This window comes from Monodelphis domestica, chromosome 8, assembly GCF_027887165.1.
Source record: "Monodelphis domestica isolate mMonDom1 chromosome 8, mMonDom1.pri, whole genome shotgun sequence".
Taxonomy (NCBI): Eukaryota; Metazoa; Chordata; class Mammalia; order Didelphimorphia; family Didelphidae; genus Monodelphis; species Monodelphis domestica.
In genome coordinates this window covers 167,932,487-167,960,011 of record NC_077234.1, presented here as the reverse complement: position 1 = coordinate 167,960,011, position 27,525 = coordinate 167,932,487, and the positions used below count along the sequence as shown (strand labels likewise).

The following is a 27,525-nucleotide window of genomic DNA, read 5'->3' as shown; positions in this document are numbered from 1 at the left end:
TAGTGATATTACTTGTAAAGCCCAGATCATGACTCTAAAATGTTTATAATTCTCATAATAGAATTTTCAACTTAAATGACCATCTTTCAAAACACTAATTTTCCTTAAATTGTACCAAAATTCCACAAATATAAATTATTTCAATCTAGCTACCAAATTTAAGGTCATTTAAACAAAACATATATAATAACATGACTGCTCTTAAACTTTAAAAGTTTGCCAATATGTACATAATTAGATTTCATGATAAATAAATTAGGGAAGTTGCAGTAATTGTGGATTTTCATAATTCAATGGGGAAATTCATACTGACATTTCATCGTTGAGAAGAAATAAACATTTTGTTCATACCATTACAAATATAAGTATTTATATTTGCCATTCCACCTATCTTAGTCCTTTATCAAAGCTTGAGAGGTTGATAAAACTGGATTATGATATATCTCTGAGTTAAATTTCCCAATGATTCTATTTCTCCAGTAAATAAATACTGGTCCTCAAAGGCATACAGTAAATCATTTAAACCTCAAAGATATCTAATCAGAGTCCTCTAAATGGCTTAACTAAGGTAAAGAAACTTACATATTAAGAAAATCCATCTCTACACATTTTTGTCCATTTCCAAAGCACTTTCGAATCCTTAAAGTGCTACATAAATATTAGCTATTGATCGCAAACCTCCAATTTAGCAGTATATATTTCATTTCCTTTGTTTTTTATGATCAACGGATACATACATATTCACAGAGTACCATGACATCATGACATTATTTATTAAAATTTGAAATTGTACATTTTTCTTCATTGCTTTCTGCATCTTAAGGGTTTCTTCTTTATAACAATTTTGAGTTCTGTAATGTGAAAATTAAACAAAAAGCTTAATGGTTCTTTAATGTGGAAAGTGGCCAATTTTTAAAAGGGATTGACTGCATTCTATAGTCACTGTGTACACTTGCTGCAGTTCCATGTTCCATGGCATTGACTTTTCTATCATACACATGTAGAGATTCAGACTGAGACACAATATTGTCTGTGATCAGTATCTTTGCAGTTTCATAGCTGAGGTCTCTGCCTTATTAGGCTTAATGTGGTTTTCATTGTGTAAAGATGTACAGAGGTGGCAACCATGGAAATTACGTAAGAAATCCCTTTCTTGTGCTGTTTCCATCACAAACTGCTTTGACTCATTTTAATGGGTACCCAGATTTTACTCAGGCATTCAGAAATAGAAAACAAAAAACATACAATAGTCTGCTTGAGTAGCCCTAGTGGTGATTATATACTGTTTGCTGTGCATTTATGTGTTCTAATGGCCTAAAAAAATAAGAAGTTGGTCCTTTGTCATGTAATTGTTAAGGATATTCTGCCCCAAGCCAGATTTCACAAGCATTGCCATTCCATCCATCCCAGCATTCACAGTTTCCACAGCTACATATTCCATTGCCTAGAACAAAATGAACAGGGGAATCATTATCATAATTGAAATGTATTACATTAAAATGTGTTGTTATAAAACGTAACAAGCCATAATAAAAACCATTCCTTTGGCCCTTTAGAGATTGTCTTATTGTGTAGAGTGCTTTACATGTGACTGAGCAGCTAAAAGAAACTGGCTCTTTGAAACAATTAATGGCATCTCTCCAGCATAGTCATCAGCCAAAGAGTAACTATTGTAATTATTCCATCAGGTTTCATACCCAGCTGGGCTTCCATTGCCATCTTTTGGTCCTCTTCTCTCAACAAAGTGGCAAGGTAAAAAGCTACCACAGGATTGCCTTTAATATTGATAGAATGTACAAATAGAATTGATTAGTACAGTAAGAGACAAGCTAGCACAATAGGTGGCGGAGGAGCAATGTCGAATTACTTTGGACAGGAGAGTAGGTCCCACATTAAAGATTCCTCTGTAGAAAGATACCTGCTATAGTTGTTATCAAGGGAGTAGTTGAAAGACTGGGTATATTAGCTAGCAAATACCATTTGAAAATGCTCTCTGAGCTCCCTTCCCCATTAGAGAGCTTTTATCCTTTTGTTAGGAGAAGGTGAAGGAAAGTGGAAATGGCCCCATTTCTCCTTGCATCTGCCATTAAGGCTCTCAAAACGAAGACAGCAATTCTAAAAACCCTCTCATTTCAATACACATTGCACCATTAACGTGATAACTTTCTCCACCTGCTCTCCCCTATTACTCCTACTTCTGTGGGGGAAACAGCAACATCTTCCTAGGTGGAAGTTATGAAAAATATGAGACACCCTGTATACAGGGGTCAAAGTATGAGGATCTTCAGTAGAATTATTTCTATCTGCCACACGTTAACATGTTTCATGTTAAAATGTTTTGAAATGCTTTGAAATATGCCTCATATGATTCTCATCAATGATTTGCTCACACTTTATGCCTTTCCATTTGTCGATCCTGTCATTTCTTTAGAAATCAATCACACTCCTTTCTGTTATGTCTCTTCCTCTCCATAATGTCGCTTTCATATCAATAGGTAAATTTAACATCTTGTCTTCTATGTATGGAAGGAGACAGACACTGCCTGGGATGAACTTGTTGTTTAACATTTTCATCTACCGGTTTTACAGCCTGCAGCTCAGGACAAGGGAAGGGGTGATCTGGACCTACATACCTGTGCAAATGAGGCCATCATGCTTGTCGCAGTCTCTGTCGTCACATTCACAGAATTCCCCTGAAATGTACCATTCCTGGGAAGAACAGATGCATTTTCCACAGTGACAAGAGCCTGTAATCACAAAGATCATTGTTTGTTCGCATGGCCCAAACATGCTTTTCAGGCTGGAATAGACCAGTAGACCAGTGCTAACAAACACTAGCCACTACAGTCAAAGATTCAATTGTTTTTAGGCAGAAAATCAAGATGAAAAACTTCTCGAATCACAAAATTCCTTAAAGGAGAGCTTTAACAGCACATTTGCTTCTACTAAAAACTATATTTTGTCATATTACTTCAAAAAGTTTTCCAATAAAGACATCTTTTTGGGGTTCCAATAAACATATTTGTCATTGAACCAAATTAGAGAGATTCTTTATGAAAATCTCAGCCTTCAGGTCCCATGACAGGTCCTTATCCATTTGCTTATCCCAAATGGATTCGTTGTGTCGAAATTGAGGTCATGAAAATTAAATCATGTTTGAAATGCCTGATAGGAGCTTATAATTTAAGGAAATCCAGTAATGAATTTGGAAAAGTTCTTTTTGTAGTGAAAATAATTATTCCCCAGTCAGTTTATAAACTGGGGCTTTCCTTAAAAAATGTTTCCTTAATTCTTAACAGGCACAATGGAACTTATTATGAGACATTATACTAGATCTTATAACAATAAAAGTCTCAAAGCAGTAATCCTGAGTACTAGTAAGGCTCAAAAGTATGCCAGAAACAGAAATCTTTAAAATAAAAGGAGGGAGAAGACTCTTCCTATTACTTACTGGGTTAGAAATTGTATTTTTCTGAAAAATTAGGAAAGTCAATTTCTCGTTGTTAGCATTAGAAATATACTCTTCCATTGTCAATCCAGAAAGGATCTTTTGGGAAATGGTCCCAATTCAAATGCAGCAATCAAAAATTTCCTAATAGTAGTCAATTCACTTAACTCAATCAAACAAGCATTTATTAAGCATTTATTGTGTTCAAGGGAACAAACTAGGCTCTGGGATAGAGAATCAAAAATGAAAGTTGCTATCTTCAGTAATACAAAGCACCCTACAATAAGAAGAAATGCAAAGCACTCTTCAACAAACATTTTTGCCTAAATTTTGAAAATCCTCACTATAAGGTGCTGGGGATAAGAAGACAAACCCAAGAACAGTCTCTGCCCTCAAGATGCTTCTTTCTGAATATCTTTACTGCATTTAGGCTTACTTTTTCTACCAAGATTCTTATAATACTTCAGACAGGTTCTTCTTTAAAGTGGTAGATGTTACTGAGAAAATAGTATTTTCTTAGCTATTATTTATATCCACAGATAAATATGTCTTAGCAAGGAACCATTCTTTTTTTACATTTGTCCAGAAGGGATTGGGGAAAAATGGATAGATAACATTAGAAAGGGCTGTGGAATCTGTCTAGTCCAACCCTCAATCAAAGCCCAAAGAGATTATTTGATTTGGCCTGAATCACATAGTTAATTTTGTGATTGATCTATAAATTGATCCCAGGTCTCATGAACCCTACTTCAGTGTTCCTTAAGCTTATCTTTCACCTACAATATATTGCCTTGAGTTGGCTATTTCAAAATGTCATGTATTATTAAACAATAGATTCAATAACCAGAGTTCAGAAGTTCTAAATAGCCCTAAGCATATTTTATTAGGAAACCTTTGAATTTGGAATGCTATTGAAATAGTCCGTGAAATTTCAACAAAGACTCATTTAAAACATGTTTGGAAACTGGGTCTTTACTGTCTCCAGCAAGCACATTTACTACAAAAATGAATATTCATTTGTGTGATTAATGAAAAGCTGTTTGAATGGGAAAAAAAAGACTGGGAAAAAAGAATATAATTTAAAAGAGAGGGAGACAGACAGAGAGAAAGAGAAAGAGAGAGAGAGAGAGAGAGAGAGATAGAGAGAGAGAGAGAGAGAGAGAGAGAGAGAGAGAGAGAGAGAGAGAGAGAGAGAGAGAGAGAGAGAGAGAGAGAGAGAGAAGGAGGGAGGTGTATATACAAAATTGGAGTTGGTTCACTGTTATTGGAACCTATTCTAAATTGACAACTAGTCAGTTCCTTCTACATAATTTTTTATTATGTTCCCTTTTGTCATTGTACAGCATTTCTAAAGCATCCATATATTGCAACAGGCCAAATGTACTATCTATACAGCAACAAGAAGATATTTGGGAAAAGATCAAACATGTTTGATGCTTGAAAACATCAATCAGAACATCACAAATGTTCTTAAAAAGAAATTTCCAAATAAAATTTAAACTCCTTGTCCCATCCCCACCAGACTACTTCCTTACATATTAAATGTTCAGCAGTCCATGTAATCCTTTCCATTGTTCCCCATGCCATATTGCCATTGTTCTGCCAGCATTAACAAACTGAGGAAAAGTCACAGTGGAAAACTCATGGATTTCAATTACATTATTATTCATCATTAACTCATTGACAGTCTTATTCCTTTTGTATTTGACCCATTTTTCTACCTGTGGGCCAGTGCTAATTTGCATGTCTTCCTTAAAGAAGGGCAGGATTTCCTCAGTTCTTACTACACTGGTTGTAATAAACAGATGATTATGGGCTTTGTTCCAGTAACAAGTAATAGACCTTTCTCCTTTCTCAACTCTTTCAAGCATAGGTCTTCCTCCTCCTTCTAGATCTCATTTGCCTCCTCTTTCAAACATGTTTTCCATCTAGTCATGGAAGTATGCCACACTGGAGCCAATAGATAAATAAATAGATTGACAGACATATTTTCAAAGGAAAAAACAAAATGTCAGCAAGAAACACTCTAAATTTCCTTAATTGTCACAAAACTTACTTTAGAAGACGCTATGCTATCTTTTATTTTCATGGCCGAATAAAAGTCAATTCTTTGTTAAATAGTGTCATTTTGGGACTTTCTCAAATGGCTTCTAATAAAAGGAGCAAAATAGTTTTTAAAAGCTCAGCTAATTATCACAAATAGCAGCCAATTGATTTCCCAATAGCACTTCCATGAATCATAAAGCTTCTAAGGTCGCTTTTTCCTGTGTGACAATATATGGTCCAAGTATCTTTATCCACTTCTAAGCTATTACATTGTTAACCTCATTCATTTTCACTACTTTTGGGCAGTTCTTCCTGTTGTTAAATCTAAAATCCTTCTTGCCTAATGACATGACTTATGTCATGGCCATCTCCATGTTGTGCTCAAAAAAATAAGTCTTAACAGATACAGTGGAGCTTATTATGGGACATTATACTAGATCTTTGAACAATAAAAGTCTCAAACCGGCAACTCTGAGTACTACTAGTAAGTCTCAGAAGTGTGCCAGAAACAGAAATCTTTAAAATGAAAGCAGGGAGAAGATGCCATGAAACAGTGACTGTTCCTCCCCACTGAGCTCTTAAACTTCTATTTATTAAAGCTCATTGCCTCCTAGAGAAGGGAAACTCTTCCTATTACTGGGTTAGAAATTGTTTAACCTATGTTCATAATAATATGGTATAACATAATAGGAGACCCTAAGGCACTTTTCCTTCCAAGAGCTCCAGTTGCTTTCACAAATAATGGGGTCTGCTCCCACCTCCTACCAGAGGAGGTCATAGGGGAGAAGTTGCCCATCAGCCATACTTAGGCTGCATACCTTTCAGGAAAGAGGCAACTGCATCTTACCTGGAAGTTGAACATAACCATAGCCTTGGTGAGGAGCAGGCTGGAATTATGACAGAACAATAATATTCGAAACATCCCTTCCCTGGTTCATTCTCGCTCAGGACTAGAACACTTAGGGATGCTCACAGACTTCATGTTGCCTCCAGTACTTTGGAAATCAAGCATATAGGTGTTCAAAGCATATCTTCAGAGATAAGTAGATAGATATTCTGATTGCATGGATGAGGTAATAGAAGCAAAGCAGAGATACAGTGAGTTAAGATTCAAAGTAAGCCTCCAGAATAGGAACTGGACCAGTTTCCACTCTTCCCCTATCTCATCTGTGCTGCCTTTCAAAGTCAAATTTCTTTCATGTCATTTTAGTGGTGGGTACATTTAATTCTTAGAAATTGGATTGGAGAACTTAATTGGGGACAACAGCTCTGTCATAAGGCAAGGGCAATTCCCACTGGACCTGCCCTATCCCTTATGTAATAAAGGTATACATTGCATTTGCTTGGGGAATCTGAAATTCAAAAGTGCCCTAATTCTCTTTCCCAGCCAACTTGTAATGGAGAAGTAGTTTGACATCTCAAGTTTGTATCCATTCTCTCATGACAGATTCATTAAAGAAGGTAGATGATTACTTGGAATTATGTTGAAATGATGATGGACAAAGCCAGCCTGGGTGCTCTAGGATCCAAATACAACACAGAGAAACTCAATATCAAAATCACAAAATCCCTTATCATTGTGCTCAGATCTCTGCAAAGGTAACTGACTCCATGAAAAACAATCCAGACTGTGATATTAGGGGAGACCTGGACTCTAAAATGATTTTCTCTTCTCTTGGTTGTCCATATAGACCTTTGAAGTCCAACAGCAAGGCATCATTCTTAGTTACCTACATTCATACAGTTGGAATTCACTTTATTTTGTCGTGCCTGGCAAAATGCTGCAATCTGACATCACAACAGGCGGCTCACTCTTGTACTAACCTTTCCATCCATTCTGAATGGTCATAGACACTGTATCCGTTTTAAATTTTTTCTATGGAGTGATTTATTGTCTTGGCTACAAATTTGTAAAGAAATAAAACGCTATTTCTTCACTGTCTCCTGTTATGAGGTGTCAGCTTTGTTCAATAACAATTTTTAAAAGGAACAAATGAGAACTATGTAGCCTAAGGGCATATCTTTAGCACACTTTCCTCATCAGGATCATTTTCATGTCTTTCCCATACCCAAAAACTGAACACAGGATTTTTCTCTCTGTGGTAATTAGGAGTAAAGTGTTCTCTGGAAAAGTTTACTGCTAAAGTAGCAAATTTTTATCAAATCATGATGTGCTCAACCAGTTTCAAGCATACCTAACTCTTCCCTGCCACCACACTAATAATATTCATCATATGACAATGATAGAACCTCAGAGCTAAGAGAAACCACAGAATAGATTACCACTTAGCCCAAACCCTCAGTTTTACAGGTTTACCTTTTCATGGTCAGCCTAGTGTCAGCAGCATGTAAGCCTAGACAGAAAGATGAGGGCGATGATCTATGACTGGTATTCCCATAGATTAACAGGAATTCAGGGTCTCAGCCGAGAGGCATTTTCCCCTAATGATAGCAGTAGACAGCGCTGATCTTTTCCTTTGCTCCTTTTGTCTTCCTCATCAAGGAAAGGACTTGGGTACAAATGTAGAACAGCAGAGAGAATACTACCTCTGAAGTATGAGGTCGAGATGTGAATCCCACCTCTAATATTTTGCTAACTGTGGGGTCTTGGGCAAATCACATAACCTTTTTTCGCTTCTACTTACTCATTTTTTTACTGTATTTCCTGAGGGCACTAGTCTATGATTTTATGATTGAGTCCAAACTTCTCATTTTAATGGATAAAGAGATGGAATCCTGCATAGGAGAAACAACTTGCTCAAGATTAGCAAAGAAGTTGATAAATAGAGCCAAGACTCATTTCCAAGAAAGAAATACATATTTTTTCAAGTGCCTGTTGAGTACCAGGCGTAGTTGCACCGTACAAATATTATCTCATTTGATCCTCACAACAATGTGGGAAGGTTGAGGTAGGAGCTATTATTATCTCTATTTTACACCTGGGGAAACGGGCAAATAGAGGTTTCTTTCTTTTTAGTGATTTGTCTAGGAATACTCGGCTAGCAAGTGTTTGAGGCAATATTTGAACTTAGATCTTCATGACTCCAGCCCCAGAACTCTTTGCACTGGGCCACCTTGTTGCCTCTGCAGATAATTCCCAGGCCAATTGCTTTTCCCTTTACCTACAAGCATTGAACTAAAGACCTTGCAGGCAACTAGGACCCTCTGCTTTGAAAGCTTAGTTCTTCCTGACAATATCCATAGCAGAATAGATGAACAGTAATGATCTATGGTTGTGCCTCATAAACTCAACTACTAATACTTGGAAGGGGCTTTCAAGGTCGTCTAGCCTAACCCCCATTTTACGGATGGGCATATGAGGTCCAGGGAGGTTCAAGTGTTGTCCAACATTACAAAGTACTAAGAGGTGGAGACATTTACACTTGTGTCTTCTGAATCCAAATCCAACCCATTCGATTGCACCAAGCTGCTTTGTCAAAGAAAACCAGCAAATCACGACAGTGGTTAATCATTTCTCAAATTTTTCCTTAATAAGTTTTGTGGGCTACTCGACTGCAAAATGAACCTTAATGGGCTAGATAAAGATCCTCATGATGCCTTGTTTTGAATATCTTCTTTACCATTATGTAGATAACATGGCAGGGCATTAAGAGATATTTAAGGGCTGAGAAAAGGGAAGGGTTAGGTAATAGCAAAATGAAAATATTGAGGACTGAGTAATTCAGCAGCATATAGAAATATTATCATCATGCAAACAAAAAGCTTAGGATAATTCCTTCATAGGGCAAACTAATAAAAGAGGACTCAACAGCTGAATTCTGAAAGTTATTATTTAAATACTCATTTAGTTAACTACCTCCCCTTTTCCCCTGCAAATAACCCATCTCATGCTTCTTCAGTTGCCATATAAACAACTTAGCAGTAAAGGTCTATATACACATATGTATAAAATAGATCCATATATGCATATTTGTATTACATGTATATTAATAGATATATAGATATCTGTGTATACACATACAGAGTAGCGAACTATATATATGATATATCGTATATAGATACATACATACATACACAGTGGTGAATTATATATATATATGTATATATATATATATATATATAGAGAGAGAGAGAGAGGGAGGGAGAGAGAGAGAGAGAGAGAGACAGAGAGAGGGAGGGAGAGAGAGAGAGAGAGAGGGAGGGAGAAAGAATTATATATAAAGGAAGTTCCATCTATTGATTGCACTAAATGACCTCCAAGGTTGCTTCTAACTCTTCTATTCAGAGTCCAAGTTTTAGGTTAATTTGTTCCATTCCAGCATGGACTCTCTCCATTAGTGATTATCCATGAGGCTTTATTTTAAGATAGCTTTAATGTTGATATATTGGGATTGGGGGGGGGGCAGGACTAATGCTTTATTCTCTGTGGTAAGATTATCTGTACCATATCTTGATCTTTCATTCTTATCAACAAACAGCAGTGTTGGTAGGAAAGCCCTTTGTCAACATTATTCACTTGATTACTATTTATTCCCCTGAAACCCAAATCTAGGTGAGCCTTTTAAATCTGTAAATATTGGCTCCAGCCCAGGGAAGGCAGGGATTAGGAGTTCATCATGTTTAGACCACAAGAGAGAAGAGCTCAGTTTAAGGTAATTTATTGTATCAGCTGTACATGTTATAGAGTAAACAGTAATACTTCATTTATTTATGCATGTATTTTTGAACTAGGCTTGTGATTACACTGATGTAGGATACTCTAGGACAGGAAACTCCCTCTACCAAAGCAAATTATTATCTTCTCTGTAAATTATAGTCTTAGAGTTATTTAGGAAACTGAGAGACTTGGTGTCTCAATCAAGGTAATGCCTGTTTGCATTAGGGATGGGACTTAAAACTAGGTCTTATTGACTCTGATGTCAGCTTTCTATCTGAAAGGTAATGATGCCTCCCAGCACGACTTTCTAAGGCTTCTTAAATTAGGTCATCATTGTGCTTCATTATTTTGTGATCAGCTTCATTTCTCCACTGGAAACAGACACACTCCTATGCACTGAGTAATTCCTGCTCAATAAGTTAACTGGAAAAGTCAAGAAATGAAATTAAATGTATATTAACTGGGAGATGAGAGGTAGCAAGGCCAGAAGGTTAGTTGGCCTTAAAGAATATACACGTTCAAGTCCTGTCTCTTGCACAAATTGTATTCCATGTGTGACTGTAAGCAAGTTGTTTAACTTCTCTGTAACTCCCTAAACATTTCCCTAAGATTACAGGTTTAAGACAAGTTGCTGATCTATACCAGTGAAGGGAAGTTCTATACTCCAAATTTCCTGAGTGAGATCTCCAAGTTACTAAGAATTAAGTAGGGATTACCATAAATATGCTACTCAAATATAAAGTACTAATTTTTACAGAACACAGTAAAATGAGTATCAATAACACTAAGCAGAATTAATTTAGCCTGTTTCAAAATTCAAGAGGTCCTATAGCCATGTTGGCAAACCCATGGCACATGTGCCAGAGGGGACTTCCCTTCTCTTCTCCACCTTGCCTGAAAACAGTTTTCACTTCACCTGCCCAGAAACCAAATGGGAGTGATTCCTTTCTCCCTTGTATGGGCTAAGGGTGAAGCTCATAGGTGACATGATGGCACAGTTTGAGCACTCAGTCTCTAAAAGTTTCACCATCATTGTCCTAGAGGATTATAAACCCAGAGTCTTCATTATCCTAATAAAATAGTATCATTCTTTAGATGGGGGAGCAGAAAACTCTGCCTCACCATAGAATGTACTTCCTATGAATAGTGGTCAAAAACAGCCTCTAAGTAATTAATAGGAATATACCTTAAATATGAATCTTTGAGTCAAGAAGACTCTCAGAAGTCATTTAGTACACTCCATACCTACAAAATTGTCCTCTCTATAACATCCCCACCAAGGGTTCATTTAGCTTCTTTTTCAAGTCTTCCAATTTGTTAGAATCTGTTCTCTCCTCTGATACTTTTGGATTGCTCCTAATTGTCCCAAAGTTTTCCAGTCATCAGCCTAAATGTGTCCCTCTGCAATGCCAATTTATTGTTCTCAATTCTTCCCCAAGGGCCTAACTAAAACCCTAGTCTTCTCTTCTTAGCAACAGGGACTGGACTTGTATCAACTGCCACCTTTTCTACAACTTCTTGTCTAAGAGACCTACCCAGAGCTTAGCCAAGAGATTAACTGACTTTTCCAGAAGCACATATTCAGTAAGAGTCATAGGTAGTTCTCAAACACAATCCTGGAGCTCTATCCACTATCCCATCCTGCTTTATATTCTATAGGTTAAATATTTCTAATATTTTCAATTTAAGATCATATGCTATGATTTGAAATCTCATCAGGTTAATCAGTCTCTTTCCAACTTCCCCCAGTTTATGTTTATCCTAAAATGAGACACACAGAATTGAATACTCTAAACATGGCCACACAATCCAAATATGAATCTTTAAAAAAATAATCATGACTCTCCAGAAATTCAGATAGCCAAATGCTGATTCCATAGATATACACATGTGTATTGTGTGTGTATTTGCACATGTTACTCCCTCTGGAAAAGGAAAAGCTTTTCTTTGTGCAGGATTCGTGTCTATCTCTGCTTCCTAGGTTAAAAAAAACATAATTTAGCCATAAAGAATAAAATACATGGATCTTTAGGTACTGAGGACCTCTACTCTTCAGGAATTTTTATGATAGTTTGGGGTAAGTAATATAAATATGTCTTGCCCTGGAGGTAGAAATCACTTAATGCTTCTCAAACTCATTCTGGATTTTAAACAGACTTATAGGTGATTTTTTTTGTCAGGCTTACAAGCCAGGCTTACAAAATTTTTTATTAACTTCATAGAAAGCATGGATCCTTGAAGTACCATGTATTCATCTACAATTTATAGACAAATGAGTTAGCTAGGTGATATAAAAGTCCGGAAGATCCAAGTTAATATTTTGCTTCAGGAATAAGTTGTACAATCCAAAGCAAGCCACTCTGTCTGCCTCAGTTTCCTTGTCTTTTACTGAGAATAAAAATAGTACATACTTCCAAATGTTGTTATGAGGAAAAAAAGGAGCTATTTTTAAAGCACTGTGCAATCCTTAAAGCACAATGTAAATGCTTTTATTATTATATAGCTATGCAGTTATCTGGAAGTCTTATTCTCCTAATTAACTCTAAGTGCCATGAAGGTAGAGACTTTAACTTATTTCATCATTACTTCTTTCCCAGTGTGTAGCAAGATATTTTGCACAGAGTCAATACTGAATAAAAGTTACTGGAATTGAATTAAATATAATTAAATTGACATCTGTCAAAAGAGCTTGAAACATTTGAAACAAAGTCTCTGACTCCAAGAGAAAAACTATAAATTCAATGAAATTATTGAAAAAGAGAAGTCACATTAAATCCACATACAAATTAGTCCCATAATTCTTATTTGACTACCATTATTTGGTCTCTTATAAACTGAAGCAATTGAAATAAATGTATGAAAAATGCAAATATATGTAGCTTTTCTATGAAACAAAAAAGAAAAGAAAAAAGAAGGGTTGACATGATTTATTTGGACTTCTAATATTTTGTCTGATTTCTTAAACACCTACCTTTGTGAGGACAAGCACAAGTGAATTTAACACGATCTTGCTTTTCCCACTATTGAAGACTTTAAAGCACTGGGAACAAGAAAGTGTTATAAGATACTCCCTCCTTTCAGTAAGATTATGGTTTAACAGACAAATTGACGCTGATATTGTTTTAATATTCAGTACTTCAAAGATCTCTGATACTCCCTGTACCAACACAACTTAATCCCTCCATGTGTCTTAAAAGACTTCCTTTTAAATTGTTGTGGTCAAAAAAAGTGATCATCCTATCTCAATTTATGGGTGAGACTCTCCAAATTTAGCATTGATGGAAATGTCATGAAACATATCTATGGGAACTCTCTGAACATGTGTCCCATACTTTCACTAACAAGGGTCACCTACCAGACTCTTAATCTTGGTTCACACTAGGCCACCATGTTGCACTAGAGTTGGATTAGGTAGGATATAATTTAATATTCTGTCATGAGTACTTAGGTAAAAGCACGTGCCTATTGGAAGCAAATTTCTCTCTCCATTATGTCACCTTTTTTAATGACATCTCTCAGTGACCTGGAGGTCAAAGACCACTAAGTAAATTCAGGTATAGATAAACCCTCAGAAAAATTCAGTTAAAGAACCAAGGAAACAAGAAAACAGGAAGCTTATTGCACAGGTACTGCCTCACTGGGCAGCCCAGGCAAATTAAGAAACTATGATTGGTTCCTGATATGTGATGTGTGAGAGTTAGTGGGTGGAGAAAAGAGCTTATGAGGTCAGACCAGGAACCCATCTGGGTCTTCTTGTCAGAGTTTAGCTATAGGCGCATCATGGAGGCCAATAGATTAGAAAGTTAAGTATCTTTCTATCTCTTTCCTACCTTTCCCTCTCTTTACTACTACTACCTTGACTTAATAAAGTGATTAAACTACTATCAGCCTCATAATTTGAATTATTTCATGCCTAAGTACCAAAAACTTGATGAATTTCTGAGGCAATAATGTTTCTAATCCCTATACTTGTCCTTTTATTCTTTCATTCTCATTTAATATATTGTCTCCTTTTCTATAATTTTCCTACATCAAGGCTAAAAGGCATCTGATTGCCAGTCTTGTGTCTTGTATCTCCCCATGTACCTGCATGCTAACATTTCAAAAGTTAAATCAAGTCACCCTTTGTCTTATGTGTTCCTATATATGTCATAGCGGGTAGTGTTGCTGTAGTACGTGCTGTGGTCCCATGGCTCTATTGGGACTGGGATTCCCTGGGTGCTAACCCCCTCTTCTGAGTCCCATTTACCCAGGTTTATATGTTTAATCTTCAGGCATAAAATATGCTCCATGGATGGGGCATTTGGCTTTCACTTCATAGAAAACCTCAGAAGAACAGTATTTTGGCTCACTGTTCATTCAGCTGAATACTCACCCTTCCCTGAGCACAATATGCCATCTGCTGATTCACACAAACTCTTACTTTCTTCCTCAGTCATGTTGCATTTTCTTGAATATTGGCAGAGTTTTCCAAACCACCCTTTGTCACAGATGCAGCGACCACAGGAACATTTTCCATGGCCTGAAAAGGAAAGAATAGAGAAAGCCAAAACTCGTTAAATATTCAGCAGTTCTACCTGAGCTTTCAGAGAGAAATAAACAATGGCCATCATTATTCTTCTTATCAGTAATATTTCTATAGTACTTTTACAAAATGCTTCCTCACATCAACCTTGTGAGGTAGGTAATAGAAGCAATATTATCCTCATTTTACAAATAAAGGAACTGAGGCCTATACAAGTAACTTGCTCAGGCGTAGTTAGAAAGTGGGAAGTAATATTGTGGAGAGGGAAAGAGAACTGGATTTTGAGTCAGAACACTTTTTAGGGGGCAGCTATGTGGTTCAGTGGATTGAGCTCTAGTCCTGGGTTCAAAACTAGTCTTAGATAATTCCTGGCTGTGTGACCCCAAGGAAGTCATTTAACCTCCATTGCCTAGACTTTACCTGTCTTCTGCTTTGCTGCCAATACATAGTATTGATTCAAAGATGAAAGGTTAGCATTTAAAAACAAAAACCATAAACATAAACATGATTTTAAATTCTAGTAGTCCTGGGTTCAAATCTAGTCTCAGATAATTCCTGGCTGTCTGATCCTGATCATTTAACCTCCTTTGTCTAGATCTTACCAGTCTTCTGCTTTGCTGCCAATACATGGTATTGATACAAGGATGGCAGGGTAGAGTTTAAAAACAAAAACACTTGATTTTAAATTCTATGTGTTCTATTTTTCTTTGATCTGTGACTTTGGAGAAGTCATTAAACGTTTGTAGGCCTCAGTTTCCCCATTAGCAAAATGAGGATGCTAATTTCTGACACCCCTTCCTACTCCAAATCTGTGATCCTGTGAAATGTCAGAGAAGAAATTCAAATAACAGGTCCTTTGACTCCAAGTCAACAGTTAATATCAATATCAGCAGTTAATATCAATAATTATTAGTTGTTGGTGGTGTTCAATCATTTCAGTTGTGTATGACACTTTGTGACCACATTTGTACTTTTCTTGGCAAAGATACTGGAGAGGTTTGCCATTTCCTTCTACAGCTCATTTTACAGATGAGGAAATCGAGGCAAACAAGGCTAAGTGACTTACCCAGGGTCACACAGATAGTAAGTGTCTGGGCAGTAGATTTGAACTCAGGCAGAGGAGTCTTCCTCATGGCAGGCTCAGCACTCTATCCACTATGCTACCTGGCTAGGCCAACATTTCTTAGGTGCCTCCTAAGCACTGTGCTTCGTGCTGGGAATATCAATAAGAAAAAGAAAGACAGTCCCTGCCCTCCCCGAGCCTATAACTTAATGAGGGAAGAAAAAAACCACAAGCAAATTACAAGTCCTTCCCTGGTGCAAGCAGGTTGCCTCAAATCAAACCAGTATCAAACTTCCTATCTGAGGAAAAGACTGCTCTGCTTTTTTCTGCATTAGTCAGCTCAAACCATAATTGCCAGATGAACTCTCCAGACAGTGCTCAAGCCTAATGTGATAAATCTAGAGCTCGACTCAGAGGAGGGCCCAAGAGGCAAGCCAACTTTGAAGTTATTTAAAGTGGAATTCCTCTAGCCTCTATTGATAACAGCATAGGTCCCCATTTGCATTTTTATCAGTAAAAAAAACCTTCCAGCTGATCCTCATCATGGACAACATGACATCTGCAGCAATTTGGAAAGCTGGTCACGTTTCAAATACTTGCAACAATTATCGATTGCATTTCCTACTTCCTCCAAAGAGGTTTTAAAAAGTTAACTGTTTGCTACCAACAGCATCGAGCTTTGTATTGCTTAGCAACAACCATGTCTGTGGAACAACAACAATAAGTCCTCATACATTACAATGATGTTTGCAAATACTTTATTATATTTTTATCTCATCAAATCCTCAGAGCCCATGTGCTAGATGGGTGCTCTTATTATACCCATTTTATTGATGAAGAAACTGAGACAGGGAAACTGTCGTTTGCCCAGAGTCACACAGCTAATCAGTGTCTGAGGAAGGATTTCAATTCAGGTGTTCTTGACTCCAACTGTGATGATCCATACAAGATGCCACCTAGCTGACTCAAGTCTTCCTAATAATCTAGATATACTTATTAAAGTTTATACAGCAACTTGGTCTGTTTTACTGATGCACATAATATCGAATATACCAATTATATTTGGACTAATGTTAAACTAATGAAATTTTCATTGAAGGTCTTAGGGGAAGTCATATACATCTATATTTTATGCATATTAGAAAGAATGACAGATAGATGAATAGAGAAGTAAATAGATAGATTGATAGATTATATAGACAGATAGAGAGACAGACAGATGGACAGACAGACAGATGGACAGAGAGGTAGATAGATAGCTAGATAGACAGACATAGACTGACAGACAGACATATGAACAGACAGGTAGATGGATAGATAGACCGATAGATTGATAGATGATAGATGATAGATAGATAGATAGATAGATAGATAGATAGATAGATAGATAGAAAGATAGATGGATAGATGGATAGATGGATAGATGGATAGATGGATAGATGGATGGATGGATAGATGGATAGATGGATAGATGGATAGATGGATGGATGGATGGATGGATGGATGGATGGGATGATGGATGGATGGATACATAGATAGATACATATATAGATAGATGATAGATAGATAGATAGATAGATAGATAGATAGATAGATAGATAGATAGATGGATGGATGGATGGATGGATGGATGGATGGATGGATGGATACATAGATACATACATAGATAGATAGATGGACAGGTGGACAGATAGATAGATGTCTTGTCGTTAGCTTTACAACCTGGGACATTCTTTGGTCATATGGAGAATATTTTTATCTCTCAATCTTAGGCTAGAGAATATTATATAGAGAAGGTAAATGTTATATGTGTGTGTGCATTATGTATTTCAAATCATAAATCTAGAACTAGAAGGATGTCCCAAGGCTATCTAATGCAAACCTTTCGTTTTATAGGTGAAGAAACAGAGACCCAGGCAGTTTAAATCCATTCCTCAAAGCAACACAGATAAATTTCAGAATTATGATGTAAAACTAAATCTTTTGGTTGTTGACTATTGCATTTGTTATCCTTAAAAAAGATACATTGATGTACACAGACCTACATACTTGTTCAATCACTTGCCAGTGACTCCCTTTTGACATATCCATGACTGACTCATCCTTAGGAAGAACCCACTATGTGCCTGCCACTGGGCTAAGTACCAGGGACACCGAGGTGAAAGCAAGATTGTCCTTGAACTCAAGAGCTAGGGAACACAGCAGGCACATTTAAAATATATACTCAGTAACCTTAAGGAAGAAAACCCTAAGAGAAGGAAAAATTGGGGGCACCAGGAAAGGCCTCCCTGCAGAAGGTGGTCTATGAAATAAGTCTTAAAACAACAAACAAAAACAAGGAATAAAGGAGGTGAAGGTGAGGAGGAAGGACATTTTAGGCCCAGGGATCAATATAATAGAGAGAGCCAACCCAGGAGTCAAGAAATCAGGGTTTAAGTCTTGCCTCAGACTTGGATTAGCTGTGTTATCATGAGAAAAAATCACTTTATCTCTCAGGAACCTTTGCAATTCATTAATTTTGTAACTTACAGTGAAGTTGTTGATCATTTTCTAGAGAAGGTTTCTTCCCTCAGAGTTTCATTGTACCAAAGAACTCACAAGACTGTCCTTCTCACACTTTCCTCTCCAGAAAATAAGTACCCAGAATAGACATTCACCATTTATTGAATTGAATGGAATATTGAACATTCACCATTTATTGAATCAAAGATCTCCTCTCCAGAGCAGTTTGAGTTTTGGTATGGCCTGGCCTTCAGTAATAAGGTACTTTGCAGGCTTCTTTCTCATTCTTCCTAATAGTGTCTCCTTAGCAGGAAGCTCATCTTCTAATAGCTGTGTAATCTCCTAAGGCTTTACCTTTGGACCTCTGGCTTTTTCCTCTTACACTGGGACCTATGTAATATTATACACAACAAACACTACCGTGAAAGGTGCTCGTTTTCATGCTATTTAGAGGATTCCAGCCTAAACTAAAAGGCTTTTGCTTCCACTATTCTTTCTCCCTTTCCTCATCCAGTAAGTTCAGTAAGTGGCAGACAGTATTTTGCAGAAATTAGTGCCACAGAGTCTGTCTGTCTGGTCAGGAAATACTGTCATGAATAATGAATCTAATAAGGACAGGCTGATAAAAATGAAGTTTTTGCCTCCTGACTGTCCTCTGAATAAAGCATGCCTAGTTTCAGCTCTGCCCTTTGATGGAGGGAGTTCCTTCGAAGTGGCATAATTCTTTTCCTCTATTTCCAGGGAACTGGTCCTTATTCTTTAGGATCCATCTCAAGTCCCATATCCTTCACAAAGATTTTCCCACATTGTCCCACAGTTAGCTCCTTTTGTTTACAGCATTAACAATGTATGCTATTTATTTTTGATGAAGCAGACATACAGAGAAGAATAGAAAGTAATAGAGTGAGGATATGGAGAATGAAAGTGAATAAAGGAAATAAGTCTGGAGCAGAAGCTTATATGCCAGGGTCTGGAAGTGAGCAAATTAGGACCAATATCCTTTGGATTTATAATCAAAGGTTGAAAAATCAGTAAGAGTAACAGTTCACATTGACATAGGCCTTGAAGATAGCCAAAATTCTTCTATCACAAATATTCTATGAAATAGGTAGGATAAAATAGGATTACTATCTCAATTTTAGAAGTTGAGAAAACTGAACTCGGAGTGTTATAATGACTCAACCTCGAGAGACAGAATCTCTTGATTCTAAGCCCAGTGCTCCTTTTCTCAGAACAGTCTGCCTCTTATTCATACTATCTCAGTTAGAGATAGTCTGATGGCTCCTTCTCTACCATAACTCCCATCACCAGAGGATATTTAAGATAGAAAAGAAAGGACGTAGCAAAGACATAATAGATGTTTATCTTGTGGGCTGTTCACCAAGATGAGCTCTAGCTGCAAGGTATCAGTTTTAAGCTTGATATAAGCAAAACCTTGTTGATAATGAGAGCTATTTCAAAGTGGCGTGGACTAACTTGAAAGAAAATGGGTTCTCCAATAGTGGATGTCATCAAAGGTTAGGTAACCTCTTGCTAGCAGATTATTATAATATTCATGTAAAGAATGGAAATGAAACAATTTAATAGATCAAATCCACCAACAAATATTTATTGAGTGACCTCTTTATATAAAGCATTTTTACTACAAGGCATGATTGTTCAGATAAGTATGAAAAAATTCCCTCGTCTCAAGGTAATCTAGATGATCTTATAGACATGACATTTTTGGATAGATCTAATACTAGAATTCATTTTACTTTCCTATCCCTATTTTACAAAAGTTTCATTCCACATTCTCTTCTCCATGCAGGAAAGGGGGGAAATAGATCCTTGACAACTGAGAAAGCAATTTTGAAAAGACATAATTAAAATCACCAATATTAGTATAGTACTTACTACATGTAAGACACTGTGCTAAATGTTTCACAATTATTATCTCATTTTGTCCTCACAACAACCCTGGGAAGTAGATGATATTATTATCCCTATTTTATAGATAAGGAGTGGAGACAAAAGAGGTTTAAGTGATTGCCAAGATTCACAAAGCTAGTGGGTGTTCAAAATCAGATTTGAATTCCAGACCTGGAATCCTATCTATCATACCACTTAGCTGCCCCAATATAATATATGTATGGGAGAACTTAAAGCATTACACCAAAAAAAAAAAGTCATGAATGAAAGAGATATGTTAGGCTAGTAGGTGGCTAGTTGGCATATGAAGGGTAGAGATGGTAGGTGTTATAACTTGATGAAGGTTAGATCAGAAGAAGGAATGGCAACATGGAGAAGGTAAAACTCAAGTTGGACCTCTAAAAAGAAGTAAAATTTGAATAGGTGCAGAGAAGAAAAGGAATTTTAGCAAGTTAGAATAACTAAGCCAAGCTGTTAAGGTAAACTGGTACAAGGGATACTTTAGGACAATGACCAACAATAATTTTCCTTCACTTCCTATATAGACATCTACTGGATGGTACTACTTAGGTGCCAGGATATTGGGACAAAGTCCCAAGGGTTCCTTCAGTGCTCTCTTCAGTACTGCCAGTGCTGTCTGAGCAGCTTCCTCTTTCATCCACTTCTAGAGCAGAGCAATAATGAGAGAAGGCAGTGTGAAAGCAAGAAAACAAACCTCGGTAATGAGAAAGCAAAAGAGCATGCACCATATTGAAGTTGAATGCATCTAGACCAGCCAGCAGAGACAATGCATTTAAAGAAGATATCTAGAATGAGACCTTTGCTCAGCTGAAGGAAAAAAAATGACTCAGTCATGTAGCAGAACATTAGACCGTCCTTTGTGTGCTTCTGTCTATCAGCTCTTCTTTCTACTCTGCATCTGAACCCAAAAGAAAGGCTTCTGACTCATACCTGTTAATGAATAGCTAAAGATAGACTTCTGGATCTGTTCCAAACACACCTCATTTGTCATTTATGGTTTTTGTATATTCAAAGTTCATTGATTCCCAGAAAAATGTATCACTCATTCTATTAGTGGGGACACAATAAATAGTAACTAGTAGGGAGAGAACATGTAAACTATTTTCCATGGCACAAATGGTGGTAATAAAATGCTTATATTATCATGTCATCCCCCAGTTTAAAAATTTTCCATACCTCCTCATTCAATTCAGTTTGATATTTAAAGTTGGCATTACCCAATCTAACTCCCTCAAAAAAAAAGAACTTAAATCACACTATTCTCCCATCAGGAAGCCAGTGGTTAGTGCAGAAATTATCTACTCAATGTGTTCACTGATGCTTTTCCTTCAAACTAGTATTGTTTTCTTTCTCCTGTGCCCGGAGGAAATGATACGATCCATTCTTCAGGGTACCCACATCCTCCACAAAATTTTTCCCTGACTGAGATCATGAGTTGTTATAGCACTTAATATACATATACTAATTATTTAGGTAAATTTCCAGTCTATTGTTTTCTTAATTATTCATTGTGGATATCTTATTACTTCAAACAGCCTGTAAGCTAATGGAGAAAGAGGGCATTTCCCTAATACTTTCACATCTACATAAATACATATATAATGTGTGTGTATATATATATACATATATATACACACACACATTTCCACATATATGATGTGTTTGCAGTATACTGGTACTGTTGTTCATTTGTTTCAGTCATATCTGGTTCTTTGGGCCTCATTCAGAGTTTTCTTGGCAAAGATTCTAGAGTAGTTTGCCATTTCCTTCTCCTGCCCATTTTACAGATGAGGAAACTGAGGCACACAGATTTATGTGAATTGACCAAGGTCACACAGCTTATAACTGAGGCCAGATTTGAACTCAAGAAGAGGAATCTTCCTGACTCCAAAGCAAGCATTCTATCCACAGTACCACCTAGCTAGCTTCCCATGCAATACATAAGCATATGTATGTAAGTATATGTATGTGTGTGCCCACTATGTATATACATATATACATACATATACAAATAAATAAATAGCTACTTATAGGAATAATTGCATTATTATTTTAATAATTATTTTAATTTTTCAAGAAAACTAGAACCTTTAAAAAATCATTCTTCCCTTTCATTTTTGAGAAGAAGCATGGCACTATGGAATATGTGGTGGTACCAAGTCAAGGCCTTGGAATCTGATACCAGTTCAAATTCTAACTGCCTGTGTGACCTTGGTTCAGAATCTTGATCTCTATACACCTCAGTTTCCCCATCTGTAAAATGAGAGGGTGAAGTAGATGACCACAGATATCATTTCTAGTTTTGAGTCTCTGCTTCTAATTCCAACATAAATCTATTTGTTTCTCTGTTTTGTAGGCAGAATCTCAAAGGCATAATGAACATACTTAAACTTTTCAAAGAAAATCTTAAGAATTAATGACAAAAAACACTTAGTGCTAAAAAAAATAAAGATCAACTTGGGCATTGTTCATACTTGGATTCAACTTGCTAAGATCTGTTGCTTCCTTTCAAAATAGGAGCTTGTATCAATCATCATAAAAATTTGAAAGAATAGGTGGGTCGAATAGCATTATTATATATCCAAACAGTCTAACATGAATCTGACAAGAAATTTCTGTGGATTACATGTTAGGTTTTAATGCAAAGGCTTTTCCAGGAAAGCATCCTTTTTTCTGACTAATAGTATCCCAGTGAACAGCTGTCTCCTCAGTAGCAAGTGACTCATTATAAACATTCAGATGCAAAGCAATAAGGTTTTTTTTTTTTATCACTTACTACTTCGTTTATTACATCCTTTCCCAGTAGCTCCATAGGCATCTGGTCTGGACGGCATATGATTGATAATGCATTGCAGGTCAGAAAAGACTAAGGGTGAAAATTTTGTATTCAAGTCATTTGGTTTGCCACTCACATCTCCCTTTAAAAGATTGAAACTGGTTTACAAGATGATGGCAGAGTTAGATCAGGACAGTAGGCTTGGCTTCCTTTTTATAACCCTCACCATCAATAAGAAAGGCACACAACAGCATAATATGAATAACAAGAAGGGAACAAGGAATTGTTTTGCCCATCATATAATTGTTAGATATACAGATACATGATAGACAGACAGATATAAAATAAATAATGGAAGGTCACCTTATGCTAGCCACTTCTACTGCTATTATTTTAAAATCTGTTATGCTGCTTCATATATTGAACTCTGCAGTGTCAGAGATCAGATTTAGGATTCCCTACATGGCAATGTCATAACCAGAGAACAGCTTCATCCCTTAGCTGATATAGGTCAATGAATCTTAGTAGCCCTAGGAGTTGACTAGGAAGAAAAGTGATAGTGTAAGAGGCAGGATCCCAGAACTGTTGCATTTATTAGGACAATACACAGTGTGCATCACAAAATGAACACAACTCCCTCATCTTGTTTAAGCATTAACTCACCAATTAAAGACCTTGCCATGTTCCCCACTCCAGTGACCCCTCCATAAGAAAATCTTGGGTGATAACATCTCTCCTTGGAGACTTCAAAGGTTCCCTGATTTCAGGAATCAGTTTGATCATTCTGGTCAAGGTTTCTTATCAAATGAACTAGCCATTGCAATATCCCCTCCCAATAGTTGCCTAAAGTCTTCCTCTTGCTTTTTAGTTTAATTTCATATAAGCCCCATGCAATCTCACTTTGTGGAATTTCTGCCCACGAGGGTGGGGCTCCCTTGCTGACAAATTCAATAAGCTCCAAGAATAATTTGATGCTCTGGGGTCCTGCTACTCCTATATCACACATACTGCTTACTGAAGGGTCATTCTAGCAGAACATTAAGTGAATATTAAGAGTATAGATTTGGTTAAAAAGTCCTCTCATTGATTTTTGCTTTCAAAATTCCTGCCACTGAAGGAATAGGATCTATAAACCAGGAGATTGAGAGTGAAGACGGTCAACATGTATGAAGAAAGGGTCAGGAATGTTGGAGATTATTGGAATGTTATGTAGTATAGTAGACTATACCCTAGGCTTCCTATTGGAACCTTAAAGAAAGGAAGAAAATATTCCCTTTGGTAAAAATCAGTTGGCATATTCCTTTGAGAGAGACTAAGGTAATTATACTTTGATAGTAAGAGTCACATATTTGTAGAGAACAAACTCAGTGATTTGTAGAGAACAGGTATGAGATTTAAAATAGTGAAGCCCATAAACTGTAGTGAGTTAAAATGGTGGAAGATATAAATTGTGATAGATATAAGAGAGGGTGAGTAAATTTGACCTCAGAAATATGTTTCACTACAGTGTCTTGGGTTTTAAAATCAAATATAAGGTGGTTGCCAGGGAAATATTCCCAATTATTCAAATACCCAAGTCAATTGGGTTTTATAGAGATTTTAATTAACAATACAATGAGTAATCAAAGAAAGAGAGAGAGAGTAAGAAAGGAATAAGTATGAAGGGCCTCAAGCCAATATGGCCTAGACCTGAGTCTTAAAAGAGAAATCAGTCAGTTTTTTTTTAACACTCACCACAAGGTCTGACTAAACAAGGATACTAGTGAGACCAGGCCAGCGTCCTTCCTCAAAGAGTCTTCCAGCCAGAGATTGTTTCAAAGGGCCTCTCTCTCAAGAGCCTCCAGAGCTCCTACCCCAGAGGGACAGAGCCCCTCAGAGGAGTTCCTCAAGGAGCTCTCCTTCAGAATGAGATTTCCTCCAAGAGCACTTCTCCTCAAAGAGATCTATCTCCAAGGAAAGAGACCTCAAGCATCAGTCCTCAAGGAAATGAGTCTCTCAGAATGAGATCCCCCAGAATGCGAATCAGAAATCGAGATCTTTTTCCTCTTCTCTGAGCTCTTATTTTTAAGGGCAAAATCTCCTCTGTCACCTCCCCTAAGTCCTTACATCTACCAATCACTGTAGATGTTTCTAAAGGACCTCCCATTTTGAATTCACAGCTGAGTAGTTTTAATCTCTTTAGTAAGTCAGGAAAAAATGCTGCTGTGTCGACAAATTTCATTAAGAAAAAACCTCTGAATAAGTTATCACCCTTTTAGGTTTAAGTAGTTTACAAGTTGCCCCACCTTTATAGGTACTTAGTATCCCATTGTATCAATTCTAAAACAGTCATGACTCAAAGAACTTCCTGTCCCTTCCATAAGCATGGATCAAAGTACTTTCATTGTTTAGCAAACAGTTTTCTGTCCTTAAGCAGTCTTAAGTAGGGTAGAGCAGGGACACTCCCATAGCTAGGAGCCCCCACACTCAAGTAGAATTCTCACCATCTGCTAGGGAATTTTTTTAAGTAGAAAATTCTCCAATGGGGGAAACCCCTAACATTCATAAGTCTGAGAAATTTTGAGGTTTACAATCCCCCCTGATGATCATGGGAGACTAGTCTCCCCATTGATCAATTAACATAATCAATTTTGTAATTCAAAATGCACTTCTAACTATAGATATACATGATATTCAATTTTCTAAGAGAAATTAGAATAGTGAGAGAGGAAATAGAAAAGAAAAGAAAAGAAAAGAAAAGAAAAGAAAAGAAAAGAAAAGAAAAGAAAAGAAAAGAAAAGAGAAGAAAAGAAAAGAAAAGAAAAGAAAGGAAAAGAAAGGAAAAGAAAAGAAAAGAAAGGAAAAGAAAGGAAAAGAAAGGAAAAGAAAGGAAAGGAAAAGAAAAGAAAAGAAAAGAAAAGAAAAGAAAAGAAAAGAGAAAAGAAAAGAAAAGAAAAGAAAAGAAAAGAAAAGAAAAGAAAAGAAAAGAAAGGAGAAGAAAGGAAAAGAAAAGAAAAGAAAAGAAAAGAAAAGAAAAGAAAAGAAAAGAAAAGAAAAGAAAAGAAAAGAAAAGAAAAGAAAAGAAAAGAAAAGAAAGCAAAACCAGTGTTTTGCTAGGTTCATTGACAGAAAGCCAATTTAGGGGCAGTCCCTTTTGGCATAAATGTGTACATTTACAATAAATGTTCAATCAAAGTTCAGTTCAATCAATCATATACAAAGTTCATTCTTGATCTTCTTGATGAAGTGTAAGTTTTCCGGCATCTTTCTGCAACAGTTCATTCTCTGGATATAAAAGTTTCAAGCTTCTTTCTTGAAGATCTTTTGTCGAACAAAATCAAATCTTGAATTTTTATAAAAGTACAATCTTAAACAAAAAATCAAAATTCTTGGATTTTTATAAAAATACAATCTCAAACAAAAAATTCAAAAATTCTTATATTTTAAATTAAAATACAATCCCCCCTGAAGTAGGTGTTAAAAAACATTCAGTTCAACTCAGAATGCAATGTTGAGTTATGGGGGTGTATGAGTCAATTATCAAAAGAAGAGAAAAAACAATAAAAAACATAAGGGAAAATTCAAAATAGGCCATTGTATAGGTCCAATATAAAGTAATTTCTATCCCACAAGTCTGTAGAACAGAATGCAGTAATATGTCATTTAGCCCTTTGCAGCCAAGACTACAGGAAGTTGCCATAATATAAAAAGAAAAGAATTAGAATTCTATTTTGATAGGGAAGCGTCATTCCCTCGTCTGATTTTTTTTGTCATTCTCAGGGATATAGGGAGCCAGCATGATAGTCAAACTTTGTACTTGTATGAGTACTTTGTAAAGAGAGTAGATACAAGGAAGTCCTATGACTTAACATATGTCAAGCATCGCAACCTCGAGTCTCACATCAGTATTTCATGTGTGCTCTTTTTGGCACTATTCAGGTTAAGTCTGTGCTCCTTGTTTTTTTATCCCTTTTTCTGGAATCATACATAAACATTAATCACAGTCCTATAATATTTTATCAATAAATGGCAGGTTCCCATAGTTTAAAGTTTTTAGGTATATATTGATATTATAGCAAGAATATATATTAACTTCTATTACTGCAGGAAAAAATATTAATATTAATTATGTGTACCTTCAGTACAAAAATGAGAAAAAATCAAATATTCTAATCAAAATAAAGAAAATAAATAATAAAAATAAGGAAAAAATCAGTAATTCAATGTGTTCTTGAAAAACAGCATCCATTTGTGTATGGATTATTATCTGCAATTCATATGATAGGTTTTAGTCAATCAGTCTCAGCAGAAGATGCTTTCTTCACATGTGAGCAGTGAATCCAAGAGTCCTTTTCTCCAATCTTTATGGATGTTGGAGTAGTTAATAATATTTGGAATGGTCCTTCCCACGAAGGCCGAGTTGCTCCAGTATGCTTGAAATTCTTAATATAAACTTTATCTCCTGGATTCAGGTCATGCAGAGAAAAGTCTAATGGTCCAGCTTGTACTGCAGCTCCGGATTCATGAAGTTCACATAGTTTGTGCTGTAACTCTTGTATATAGGAAGCAATAGTAAAATCTCCCCCTAATAGTGAGGTATATGATGGGGAGAAAGGTTTAGCCTGTATAGGCAGAT

The 27,525-nt window shown here is 36.4% G+C and overlaps 1 protein-coding gene across 2 annotated transcripts in view; it reads right to left on the bottom strand.

Moving 5' to 3' along the window:
- Positions 1-749: 749 nt before the first annotated feature.
- Positions 750-27,525, bottom strand: part of ITGBL1 (integrin subunit beta like 1) — a 410,067-nt gene continuing 383,291 nt past the window's right edge. For both annotated transcript variants that reach the window (XM_003341810.4, XM_007501332.3), the window contains exons 9-11: positions 14,488-14,634; positions 2,634-2,747; positions 750-1,444 (exon numbers count right to left, since the gene is read on the bottom strand). In XM_003341810.4, the coding sequence (XP_003341858.2) occupies positions 1,353-1,444; positions 2,634-2,747; positions 14,488-14,634 (353 nt within the window). In that variant the 3' untranslated portion in view covers positions 750-1,352. The remainder of the gene's footprint in view (positions 1,445-2,633; positions 2,748-14,487; positions 14,635-27,525) is intronic.